Source organism: Colobus angolensis, unplaced genomic scaffold (genome assembly GCF_000951035.1).
Source record: "Colobus angolensis palliatus isolate OR3802 unplaced genomic scaffold, Cang.pa_1.0 Scaffold33, whole genome shotgun sequence".
In the NCBI taxonomy this organism is placed as follows: Eukaryota; Metazoa; Chordata; class Mammalia; order Primates; family Cercopithecidae; genus Colobus; species Colobus angolensis.
The window spans coordinates 4,252,946-4,265,512 of NW_012116599.1; the positions used below are offsets into that span (position 1 = coordinate 4,252,946).

The 12,567-nt window shown below is 38.7% G+C and overlaps 1 protein-coding gene across 1 annotated transcript in view; it reads right to left on the minus strand.

Annotated features, from left to right (window-relative positions):
• Nucleotides 1-12,567, minus strand: part of DOCK10 (dedicator of cytokinesis 10) — a 185,896-nt gene that overhangs the window by 28,164 nt on the left and 145,165 nt on the right. The window contains exons 38-46 of the mRNA XM_011952036.1: nt 12,246-12,347; nt 10,094-10,218; nt 8,348-8,460; nt 6,035-6,172; nt 5,154-5,336; nt 4,507-4,617; nt 3,389-3,604; nt 1,904-1,961; nt 1,479-1,577 (exon numbers count right to left, since the gene is read on the minus strand). Coding sequence (XP_011807426.1) covers nt 1,479-1,577; nt 1,904-1,961; nt 3,389-3,604; nt 4,507-4,617; nt 5,154-5,336; nt 6,035-6,172; nt 8,348-8,460; nt 10,094-10,218; nt 12,246-12,347 — 1,145 coding nt within the window. The remainder of the gene's footprint in view (nt 1-1,478; nt 1,578-1,903; nt 1,962-3,388; nt 3,605-4,506; nt 4,618-5,153; nt 5,337-6,034; nt 6,173-8,347; nt 8,461-10,093; nt 10,219-12,245; nt 12,348-12,567) is intronic.

Consider the following 12,567-nt stretch of genomic DNA (forward strand, 5'->3'; position numbering starts at 1 on the left):
CCATGGTGCCTGGCCAGTTCAAATGTCTTATATGCAAACTCCACTGAGACCTTTTAGAAAACCTACAAATATTTAAATGAATAAGGGATGAATTATGTTTCTGAAATATAGCAAGTAAAGTCCATTTACATTTCGTTTAAGTATTCTGATTTTCAACATCTAAAAATATATTTCTGTTGTTTGTACACTGAGTTTTCCACTGCATTTGGAAAGTTAAACCAGTGTTATCAAATAGACTACAGTTCATAAAATTCAGATTCGAACACATTTTTGCAAGAGAATGTAGATTAAATGTGTAAACTATATCACCTACTTTTTTTGTGCAAAGAGTAACTCTTTAGTCATTATAATTTCAAAAAATCAGACATTAATGATGGGATATTTCTAAAGGAAATCTGTACCATAAACCATATGTTATAAATTGTCATTTATACTTTTAAAAAATGAAATGGAACATGCTGATTATAAAGTCCTACATACATAGTATATATATATATGTGTATGTCTTCATTTTTCTTTTTATTTTTTTTGGAGGTGGAGTCTCACTCTGTTGCCCAGGCTGGTGTATAGTGGTGTGAGCTTGGCTCACTGCAACCTCTGCCTCCTGGGTTCAAGAGATTCTCCTGCTTCAGTCTCCCAAGTAGCTGGGATTACAGGTGCCTGCCACCATACCCGGCTAAAAATTTTGTATTTTTAGTAGAGACCAGGTTTCACCATGTTGGCCAGGCTGGTCTCGAAATTCTGACCTCAAGTGATCTGCCCACTTTGGCCTCCCAAGTGCTGGGATTACAGATGTGAGCCAACACGCCTGGCCCTATCTTTTATTTGGAATCAACAGTTTTATTACGTTTAAAAATTAAAATAGAATCCTCTTTCAAACAATTTACCAATTTCAGAGGAAAATCCCTATGGCAGACTGGCATGCAGATTGGTAGCTAAATATGGCCGTAACTCATAAACTTGAATGTTGGAGAACATACAGTTCTATTTGCTGACAACTTTTCAGTTATTTAAATTTCATAAATTTTGGATGGGATTTCTGAATGGCAGGAGTTTAAGTGTTTTGCAGAGTAAGTTGTGTCGATCTGAGATAGTTTTTGCTTCTAAGAATATATTTAAATCCCAGCACTTTGGGAGGCCGAGACGGGCGGATCACGAGGTCAGGAGATCGAGACCATCCTGGCTAACACGGTGAAACCCCGTCTCTACTAAAAAATACAAAAAACTAGCCAGGCGAGGTGGCGGGCGGGCGCCTGTAGTCCCAGCTACTCGGGAGGCTGAGGCAGGAGAATGGCGTAAACCCGAGAGGCGGAGCTTGCAGTGAGCTGAGATCCAGCCACTGCACTCCAGCCTGGGCGACAGAGCGAGACTCCATCTCAAAAAAAAAAAAAAGAATAAAGAAGGTTTCACTGAAGTAGAATTTAAGCAGCAAGTTGATTTCCTCTGCATTGGGATAAATGAGCAGTTAGGTCACTCACTTCCTCCACTGGGAGTTGTTAGTAATGAGTTGCTATCACAGGGGTGGGTATCCTCCGAGAGCAGGGATGCTGTGCAAATCTTTTCCACTTTCCAGTAACCTATGGTAGTGCAAGATGAGGTTAGGATGTTGCTACATGTTTATGTTAATACAAGCTTTTGAGACTACAAATTGTTAGCCAATGATGCATTCTCGTTTTGAACTAAGAAGTTGACCAGTTAGCCTTCGCTGTACATAGAATAAATACGTCAGTGGCATGATAGACTGAAAATGTTAAAGTACAGCATAATTAGAAGTATCTGTGAAAGTGATTATTACTTAATTAAACATAACAGATTAATAAAATGTAAAATTAATCCATTATTTCGATTAGGCTTCAATGTGTTGAAATCTGGGCTTTTCGCCTCCCTCACGTGGTCATCTTACCCTTTCTTTTCAGATATTCTGCAATGAGGGCAGCAATGTGGATGTAACACATGGCAGCCTGTAATGAGAAAGAAAATAAAGAGGCTCAGGGGATGCAGTTTAATATAATTAGGCCTAATCTTCCAAGGCGAGTCAGTATTCCATATCAGAATATGTTATGTAGAAGGAGCCTTTGTAAATACCGAATTGAAAGCGAGAATCAATTGTATTTCCAAAAAATTCACCATCAAGAATAAAATGAATATTTGGGTTTTTGTTTGTTCTTGATTAGTTTGGAGATGGCTGAAGGAACTGGCCCAAAGAATTTTCCCATAGAATTATCTTCCCCCTTTAACGTCTAAGCCTAGATTAAAAATAAATCATAGTTCTCCTTTTAAAATTAAAACGATAATTCTAGTATTTAGATATAAATTGGAAATAAAAATAATATGCCTTCTAAATAACTTTTTTTTTACCTCCAGGAATAGCCCCTCTGAATTTGTGTTGCCTTTAAAATGGTCACTTCATAAGTGAGTACTTGATTAAGTAGTGTGACCTGATGTAACACCTGTGCTCCCCACAACCCAGATTATATGAGTGATGTTATATTTTGCTCTAATGTGTCTTATGAAGCCCTGAACATTGCTGAATCTATATTAAAACTCAACTTGCTAAAGATTCCAAATGACTTCAGCTTTTTCCTTTTGAGGTTTTGTGGAGGAATTTCATCATTTTCAGAGCAGCCCAAGGGCTTCTCATTCTTATCCCCACTAAATTGCTGCCAAGCCAGCCTTGTGGTTTCCATTCCAGTGTCCCTGATGACCACATGTGTTTAGAAGAGCTTCAGAGTTTAGGACTATCCTAGACAAATGAATCTCTTCCCCAAAGGGACATAGTTCTGGAATGGAGTAGAACTTCCCATTTGGTACTCAGAAACCCTCGGGTGCTATGAATTGCTGCATATGATCCACCCAGTATTGAAACTGACATAAAAAGTTAAGTGTTGACTTACAGTCTTCGCACAGTGGGCTCTCCTCACGTGGTGCTAAGGATTATTCATTTTTCTATGGCCAGTTCAGACTAGCTGTAAATGAGGACTGATTCCCCCTGCCTGAGTTTACTCACTATGGTGGCAAGCTTCCCCATTCAACTCCAGTTACAGAGAAGAAGTTTTGAAACACAGAACATTAATTTAATGACTTAATTCCCAGACACCCTTACCACACTCCTCGTTAGCCTCAGGTTTTTAGCCTTCAGCGTTGTGTTACAATTTATATACCTGCAGTTGCCCCCACTGACTCTGGCCTTTATTTGATGTCATTTACTTAGAGTCAGGTATCCTTGAATGCGATATGCAAATTTATTGTATATGATATGTAACTGAGTCATTTCTAGATTAGTGGAAAAACATGGCTTCTTTTTCTAGTCCATGCTGTAAATGAAGATCCAATTTTCCTGATAAAGAGGACAATACTGATGGTAAATGACCGAGCCTTGGCTAATCACCTCAGATAAATCTCCGTTTCTGGCGTGAATCTTGGCCATACTTTCCAGCCAGGTCCTCCGTAGTTCGGGAGTGCTTGCATAGGAGTTTGCCAGGCTATACTGGAGATCCACCAGCATCTCGGGATCCTTCTCATGCTCCTTCATCTGAGCCGTGGCCATCAAAACAGTCCTTATACGCTTAGTCAGGTCTTTCACCTCTGCTGGGAAATTGCTGTTCTTTGGAAAAGAGAGAGCCTGGGTAATTATCTGTTTAGAACCTGTAGGTTAACTGACTTCAAGTCATGCTATTAATTATGGCTAGGCATCACAGTTTGGAGCATTCTATATATAGTTATAAATGTGTGCATTCTATATATGTGCATTCTATGTTTTATGACTGTGGATATACATATTTGAAGATAAAAATTTCAGGAGGCTCTATTCTTTTGTCTTCAAGCACACCTTCTTCTGGTAAAACATCCTGATTGTCTTTGAGATATATTCCCCTTCCTGACTCTAGTTCATGTGATTTGCACAGGTCTGACTTTACTCCTAGGGACCATGGGTGGCACATAACACTGGCCTGGCCAATTCTATTTTTTGATCCTCCAGGCTACAGTGATTGGTTTAGGGATAAGCATATGATTTAAGCTTGGATCAAAGAGATTCAGTTGTGGGACTTTGATTGGAACTATCAAACGAGGTGATTTTCTACTCATAAGATACTACCAGGGTCCTTAGAATTTGACCACGCATGCTGGGAATGCCACTTAACAGATCACATGCTTAAAGTGTAAGAGCTGCTTAGCGATTCAAACAATAAACTTGATAGTTTACTTTGAGGAGGGCTCAAAGCTCAAAGTCTCAATAAACAAAACAAACAATTATTATTATTATTTAGAGAAAAGGTCTTGCTCTGTTACTGAGGTTGGTGTGCAGTGGTGCCACATAGCTCACTGCAGCCTCAAACTCAAACTCCTGGTCTCAAGTGATCCTCCTGCCTTGGCTTCTCAAAGTGTTGGGATTACAGGCGTGAACCACAGTACCCGATCTATTTTTATGATTTTGGTATCTCATGAAAAGCATCCACTTCAGATTTTAAAAGATTCGGTAGTAAAAGCCCACAAAGCATTTCTTACTTTCATTTGCTTGTCTCCATTGGCGAAATTATTGGTAATTGCAAGCGAATGTTGAAACCGAGAGCCTCCAATCCCAGCATCGGCTATTAACTGGCTCACAGCTTTGATGAGCTGGAAGAGAAAAAAAATGAACTCTGAAAAACAAGACCAGAAATAGTCTTCTTAAAGAAATCCACTGGGCTGGGTAAATGTACTATTTGTTTCTCCCTGTAGGTCCAATAAAAGATGTGTTTATGTATTAAAGCTCCAGAACGTATTATTAAATCTAGTGTGTTTCCTATAATCTTAAATATCTAAGAGAGGCTGCAGGAATCTTGGAATCTTGGGATGCCTAGAAGAAAAAAAATTATGTTTGGAATTTGGTGGGGTTTGACCTGCTGGAGCTAGCCATGGTTTCCTTAGTTGTTTATTCCATGTGATTCTATTTCCTGGCAGAAGAAAGGAAAGTACAAGTGAGATGGGGCTCTGCTGATTTCTGCCCAGCCGCGCCCCTCCTATTAAACAGAACTGAATGCTATGGGTGTCTTTAAGGAGGACTTTGGTGGAGGAGTTAGTAACGGCTTGCCCTGAGGACTGTAGGCTTTAAGCACTGCTGAAACAGATCAGTGGTTTTAACAACAGCGTCAATGAAAATTGGCAGCACTTACTTGTAAGTGGGACCGGACAATTGACTTCTGCTTGTTAAATTCAAAATTCTTCCTCATGAAAAAGTACAGAAGGGCTGAGGCTTCTGTCTGAGTTGACCGTGACCTGTGGTTACAGCATTTTAGGACTTCATAACAGAATGATCCACAGAGGTCGGCAGGGCCTTGAAAGAATGCTGAAGGAAACTGCAGAAATGAAAGAATGGGTGAAGGAGCAACATGCCTTCATTTTGCTCTGTTCATTCTCATATTTTAAAATTCCCTAAAACAAACAAAATCCCTCTCCTTTTTTTTTCTTTCAATCTGGTCTTTTTTTTTTTTTTTCATTTGCAAGTGAGGAGGATAGAATTTGTTAAGTTCTATGTTAGCATTTGTCTTTTTTTCCTAGACATAATTATTCTCTACATTATATAAGTATCCTTTGTATCAGTAACTGATGACAGTCCAAAATAACGGAATGAGAGCTTTGAAATGACCTCAATTCATCTGACATTGTTAAAATCACAGGTGTTATTTACAAGTGTCCTCAAAGGCGGTGGCTGTATCCACTTTAATGTGGAATCCTGAACTTGATATGGATGGATATGCCAGTTCAAGGGGTGCATTCTACCTAACTTGGTGCTGCAAACACAGATAACTCAAAGAATTGGTGACCAGATGCTAATTGTCACCAGATGCTAATATCTTCTGGTATTTGAGCAGACATATTGTCAAGGCTGTGCACTCATTTTGAGACCAGGAATCAATGTCTAATAAAACCCAAATTGAAGAAAACAATCCTTCTTCCCTCTCTACTGAGAGACGCAGGGATTCCTAGGGGTTTACTGTTCTGTGGGTTTACTGTCATCCTACCTAAACTTCACTGAAACCTGGAGGAGCCTTACCTTGCATACAAACAGTCTCAAGGAAGCAAACACATGCTTCAGTGCTGTGGCTGACTGATTGACTTGGAAAAAGAGCATGTAGGTATCAAAGACCCTTTTCATCAATGAATTTTGACAGTCACATTGTTGGAGTTGTCTCTGGAAATTCAATGCAGATGTTATTCAGGATAAGTGAAAGAAAATTTGTATTCTATCAAAAAAATGTTTGTTGTGAACCTATCACGTGGTGAGGCACTATTCTAGAAATAAAGGATTGAACAAGGAGACATAGTTGATGTTTACTGTGAAACTTACATAGCAGTGATTGAAAAAACATGACAAATTGAAATAGACTCAGATGATGTGATTGAAAGTAGTTGCTTTGAGGGTAGAATTACTTCCATAGGGTAGTCTGCAAAGACCTCTCTAATGGAAAATTGGCACGTGAGCTCAAGGGGCCTGCCCTGGTGAGATCTGGGAGGATTGTCCCATGGGGGAGAAACAGCTAGTACAAGGGCCTTGATTGGGAAAGGAGCTTATGAGTTCAAGGTTGAGAAAGAAAAGCAGAGTAGCTGGTGCAATGGCAAGTGGGGTGGGGTCAGGGGAGAAATGGGAGATGAGGTCACAGGTTCTTGAAGGCACTAGTAAAGTCCTTAAAATTTGTGAGATTTGAGTGACATTTTCATAGCCCATTAAAGAATCAATATAGTCATTACTTTCTCTACCACCATGCTGACATTTCACCTGCAATAGGTTCTGGCAGAATTATGCTGTTCTGTGTAGACTTTATTCAAAGAATCCAAATTTTCCTGGCTCAATGTTTTTTTTTGTTTGTTTGAGACAAGGTCTCACTCTGTCACCTAAGCTGGAGTGTTGTGGCACCATCATAGCTCACTGCAACCTCCACTTCCTGGGCTCCAGTGATCCTCCCACCTCAGCCTTCCGAATAGCTGGGACTACAGGCATGTGTCCCCATAGTCGACTAATTTTTAAATTTTTTTGTAAAGATGAAGGTTCACTATATTGCCCAGGTTGGTCTTGAACTCCTGGGCTCAAGTGAGCCTCCCTCCTTGGCCTCCCAAAGTGCTGGAATTACAGATATGAGCCACCACAGCTGCTCCTGGCTCAATCTTTAATGTGCTAGCCTAGGTATTTAAGCTCATTTGGTAGAGCTGCAAATGTTTTTATTAGCTTTATTGAAATATAATTGACATACAATTAATTGAACTCATGTGACATGTATAATTTAATAAGTTTAACCCTCGCATACACCCATGAAACCATCACTACAATCAAGATAATGAACATATCTATCACTCTCAAAAGTTTTTAAATACTTTTTTTTGTAATTCCTCCCATCCTTCCTCCACATCCCTAGGCAACCATTGATCTGCGTTTTGTTTCTATAGTCTGCATTTTGTAAAATTTCATATAAATGGAATAATATACACTGAGTAATATAGTATATAATGTTTTTAAATTTGGTTTCTTGGGTTTCACCCATGTTATAGCATGGATCAGTAGTTTATTTCTTTTAACTGCTGAGTAGTATTCTATTGTATGGATATACCACAGCTTTTTAAATCTATCTACCTGTTGATGTATACTTGAGTTGTTTCTGGTTTTTTTTTTTTTTTCTGTTAAAATAAAGCTGCCATGCATATTTGTGTACCAAGTTTTGTGTGGAGATATGCTTTCACTTCTCCTGGGTAAATACTTCTTATAGTATTGGAATGGCTGGTCATATGATAGATGTATGATTAACTTTTCAGAGACTGCCATACTGTTCTCCAATGTGTTTTTACCATTTTGCATTCCCACTGTCAATAAATGGGAGTTCTAGTTTCTCCATATCCTTGCCAAAACTTTGGATGGTCAGTCTTTATAATTTTAGCCATTCTAAGTAGTGATAATCATTTCATCGAAGATATCTGAATGTCAAATGAGCACACAAAAAGATGTTCAACATAATTAGTTTTCTTTAGATCTAGCTGTAAATTTAATACACAGGACCATTTATCTCTTCCTTTTCTACTGAAAAAGTACAGAGTCACATTCCCACTCAGCCCAGCTTGCCTGAGAGTGAAGCAAGATAAATGAGGAAGAAAGACTATTTGACAATAGTGAAATGCATACATGTACATATCAAGCAAACATTAGTCAACCTGTGATAAAATCAAAATCCCATCTTTAACATGTTTTCCACTCACACTTAGGTTGATTTATATAAGGTTAATTGATTTTATAAATAATTTAAAAAAACATGTTTTTGACTTCACATGGTTTTTCTACCTCACATTTCATCATTTTTGCAGAAAATGTTATCATATTCACCTGGTGAGTCTGAGTGAAGAGGGATAACAGGTCTAGAATAGTGAGGCAAACCTCCGTAGCAATATTGGCCTCAGTGTCTACGTGATGCACAATGTCTATTTCATTGGAGTTGCCTATAAAATAAAAAATAAAACATGCATAAAAGTCTAAGACGATGCTTTGTACCCTATAAAGTATTTCCTTTCATTACAATGTATTCAAAGTTTACTGGCATTTTGATTAATTATTAAATCAAAGTGCTTTTGTTTGTTCAGTTTCTTCATTGGCTGAATTAAAAGTACTAGAGTCTTTAGTGTGTGTGCCCTTTGCATATATCAGTTGTGGGGTTTCCATTGTTTCTGAGTTATTTTCCATTAATTTGGCCGAAGACAGGGTCATATTTCTTTCATAATCAGGCTGTCTCAGGTTCTAGGCTTCTGGGCTAGTAGACCAAATGTACAGTCTCAGTGGACAGTCTTTATGTCCCCTTGGAAAGTCACAAAGTGTATTTATAGATTGAGACAAATACCTCCAAACAAGTAACTGTGGGCCACGTGCCCATAATTGCTAACAATCTGTCAATGAAAAGAGTCAAATTCTGTAAAATACTTGAAGAGATTTATTGTGAGCCAAATATGAGTGACCATATGGCCTGTGACACAGCCCTCAGGAAACCCTGAGAACATGTGCCCAAGGTGTTTGGGCTACAGCTAGGTTTTATATGTTTTAGGGGCACATAAGTCATCAATCAAGACATGTAAGATGTACATTGGTCTGGTCTGGAAAGACGGGACAACTGAAAGTCGGGGAGAGGGGCGCTTATGGGTGGATTCAAAGATTTTCTGATTGGCGATTGGTTGAAAGAGTTTATCTAGAGACCAGGAATCAAGAGAAAGGAAATGTCTGGGCCAAGAAAGGGGATTGTGGAGACCAATGTTCTTATTATGTAGATAAAGCCTCCAGATGGCAGACTTCAGAGAGAAGAGATTGTAAATGTTTCTTATCAGACCGAAAAAGGTGCCAGACTCTCAGTTGATTCTCTCCTGGATCAAGAAAAGGACCTGAAGAGGGAAAGGGGATTCTTTACAGAATGCAAATTTTTCCCCATAAGAGACAACTCTGCAAGGCTGTTTCAAGATATGGCAAAAAAATATATATATTTGGGGGTAAAATATTTTGATTTCTTTCTTTATCTCTCATGTGATGTTATGCCAGAGTCAGGTTAGAAAGTAAGCCATGTTATACAGGGTTAACTAAAACCCCTCTGATGAGACCGGTGTGACTTTCCAGGCCTCTTAAGAATTTAGGCAAGAGAAGAGAAAAGGTCGGAGTTTAGTCCTCAAATTACATGCTTACAAAATGCTGGCCTCCATTTTACCCTCATTCACAAGCTGGAGTGCGTGCATCTCTAGGTTCAAGATGTCACCCTTGCTGCTTCTGGGACATTGGCAACTTTGTCCCCTCCCCACAGAGGAAGCAGTAATCATCTGTTTGACAGCAGCCTCCATAACCTGCACAATGCTGAAAGTCACTTGTTTCCAAGGGAGCTATGCTAAACATATGATATTGAGGGTTTTGCCTTTCCCCTTCCTTCACCATAGGGCACTACATTTTTTTTTAACCACTCCCTGGTGAGTCTTTCCTTTAAGAAATATTTCCAGAGCTACAGCAAACCTTAAAAGCAGTGGTTTTAGTGCATTTCATGTCCTACACATACCTAGAGAAAAACTGGTAACCATCTTGTTCCTGTTATTTCGGTTTACTTACTGGTCATGGTATTGTCTAACATCTGTAAGAGTTTGGGATTAGAAAGTGCATTTTTGCCTCGAATTATAGGTAAAGTTTGTGATCTGTGCTGCTTATGGCCTTCATGACTGGAAGTGGAGTGCATCCTGAAAATGAAATAAGAAAAGTGATTAGAGTTACTTTAGGGATGTTACAGCCAAATAATACTTGTTCATTCAAATGTTCTAGATTGAGTCAAACATTAAAAACTAGTTTGGAAAGCAACTTTTTATTACAAATATTAATTACAGGTGACATGATGAGAGGGACTTTTTAAAGTACTTTTGGAGAAATTTTATTTAAGCCAAAGTAGCATTCAGAAGGATAAAGATCCTTGAGTGAAATCTATTCAAGCATATTCATTATTATTTATGAAATAATGGGATTCTATGAATGTTAAGTTGGCTACTGGCTGATCAGGAAGGCACAGTGGTGGACATTAAAAGGTACAATATTGTATAGCTCAGATGCATCAACTTATTTTTAAAGAGATAAAGTGTAAAATCGGGTTCTAAAGCAACCCTTGCTTTCCGAGGTATTTGTATTTGGACATTCCTGTTGATTTGTCATTTCATTGATGTCATGTCCACAGGGGGTGACATGTGATGGTTGTGGGAGGTAGGTAGTTGAAGGACTTCTGTGCCTCTGTGCGTCCAGGGCAATGACAATGGCCTGCAATGACTCATTCAACACCCCATGGCATTTCCAGCTGGGAAAAATAAGCCAGTGTTACTGTGGCAGTGGGAATATTTCCTACTCCTGACTTTATCATTTGGCCAAGGAAATAGGTTGATAATTCTTGGGATATGTGCTGTCATAAAAACTATTTATAAAAACACTTATGTAAAGAAAGCAGCATTTGGAAATGCCCTGAAGTATTTCCTAATTCCTCCTTTAAGCCTTAACCTAAAAATGACTCTTTCTCCCACTCTAAAAGGCTGTTTTGGTTCTGGCTAAATCCGAAAACCTGGGTGGGTGGAGGCCCAGGAGATGTGACTGTGGCTTTCAATAGCCAGGGGAGCCTGGGTCATTCCTGCAGCTAGAAAGAGTGAGTGATTCCTTGGCTGTAGGTCTTAGGCCTTTGGATTGGCTTATTTCTAGGTTTCGAGTGTAGTGCAGACTGAACTTGTGGAGGAAAAGCCCTGGTTTCTAGGAGGCGAGGGACAGAAATGGCCAGGACCCGTCCAGATGTTTCAGAAGCAGCCTGAAATCTAAACCACCACCCATCTACAAAACTTGAGTGACCTCAGGTGGCTCACTATTATTATTAAATGTGGAAACTAATTCTTTATTTTCCTCTATTCTATTATTATTTGCAAAAAATGTCCATTACATTTTTTTTTTTCATTTACTTTTCACAAGGGCGCAATTTCAAAGGATTCCCATGGAGGGAGGCAAAATTTATTTTACGATTTATTCGCTATGTATTACTTTCATATTTCTTTCTAAAATCCTTTCTAAAATATTCATAATATATATTATGATGATACCTGTGGGAAGAATAAATCAAAGTGGGGATAATTTTAGCAAAGAATTCTCATTTACGAGACCCAGAGGAGCTCTAGGTAGAATTTCAGGGCAAATGTTTCCCATTGGTTAGGCTGGTGAAGGATGACTCCAGGTCCTATCTGCTAGTCAAATCAGTCTAATGACTAGGAAATCTAAAGTGAGGTTATGGGACTATCCATGCTTCCTCATTGCCTTTGACCCTTTAAGAAACAATTTCAGCTTCAAGAACATTGCAAAAATATTATAATTACTGAAAAGCCTAGGGAGACATGATCCCACATTTTGGTTTGTCACTGGAAGATTAGCTAGCATTAAAAGAGGCATTTATTGGGCCTAGGTCTCAGGTTTCATTAAATGAAAATACTCATTAATGTTCAGTCTATGTAAGGGATTGTGCTCTAAGTGCACACATTTATCTTTGGTCTTTACCAGCCAGTAGGGCAGACAGTAAAGTATCTAGGAAGTTTCTTTAGATAGACACATAGTTACTTGAAATCTGCACTTGGTTTGAATATATAAATAGACATATGTGTGTGTGTGTGTGTGTCTACCTCTGACATGTGCATATATAGACACATACACAGAGCTATATATAATTTTAAATACCAAGCAAATGTGACGTTACCATTGTGACAAGAGACCTGATGTCTGGCAGGAAGGATTGGATCCTTTGAGAGTTCCATTGTTCTGGGTGGACTGCACAAATTTAAATGCAGCAGCAATTTTTCTGCAATGAAAATGGAAGTTTTAATCATAGCTCAGTGTTTGTAATTTACATATAAAAATGAATGGCAACTGACAAAACGATTCCTGCACAATGAAATGTTTCACATGCTATGAATTAGTCAAAAATAAAACCCTGTTTTCTTTCGGAAATCAGAAATTGGGATTTAGTGAAGGTGCTTCAAACATTGTTGTCTCATGAGAAAATGATGACAGTGCAAAGT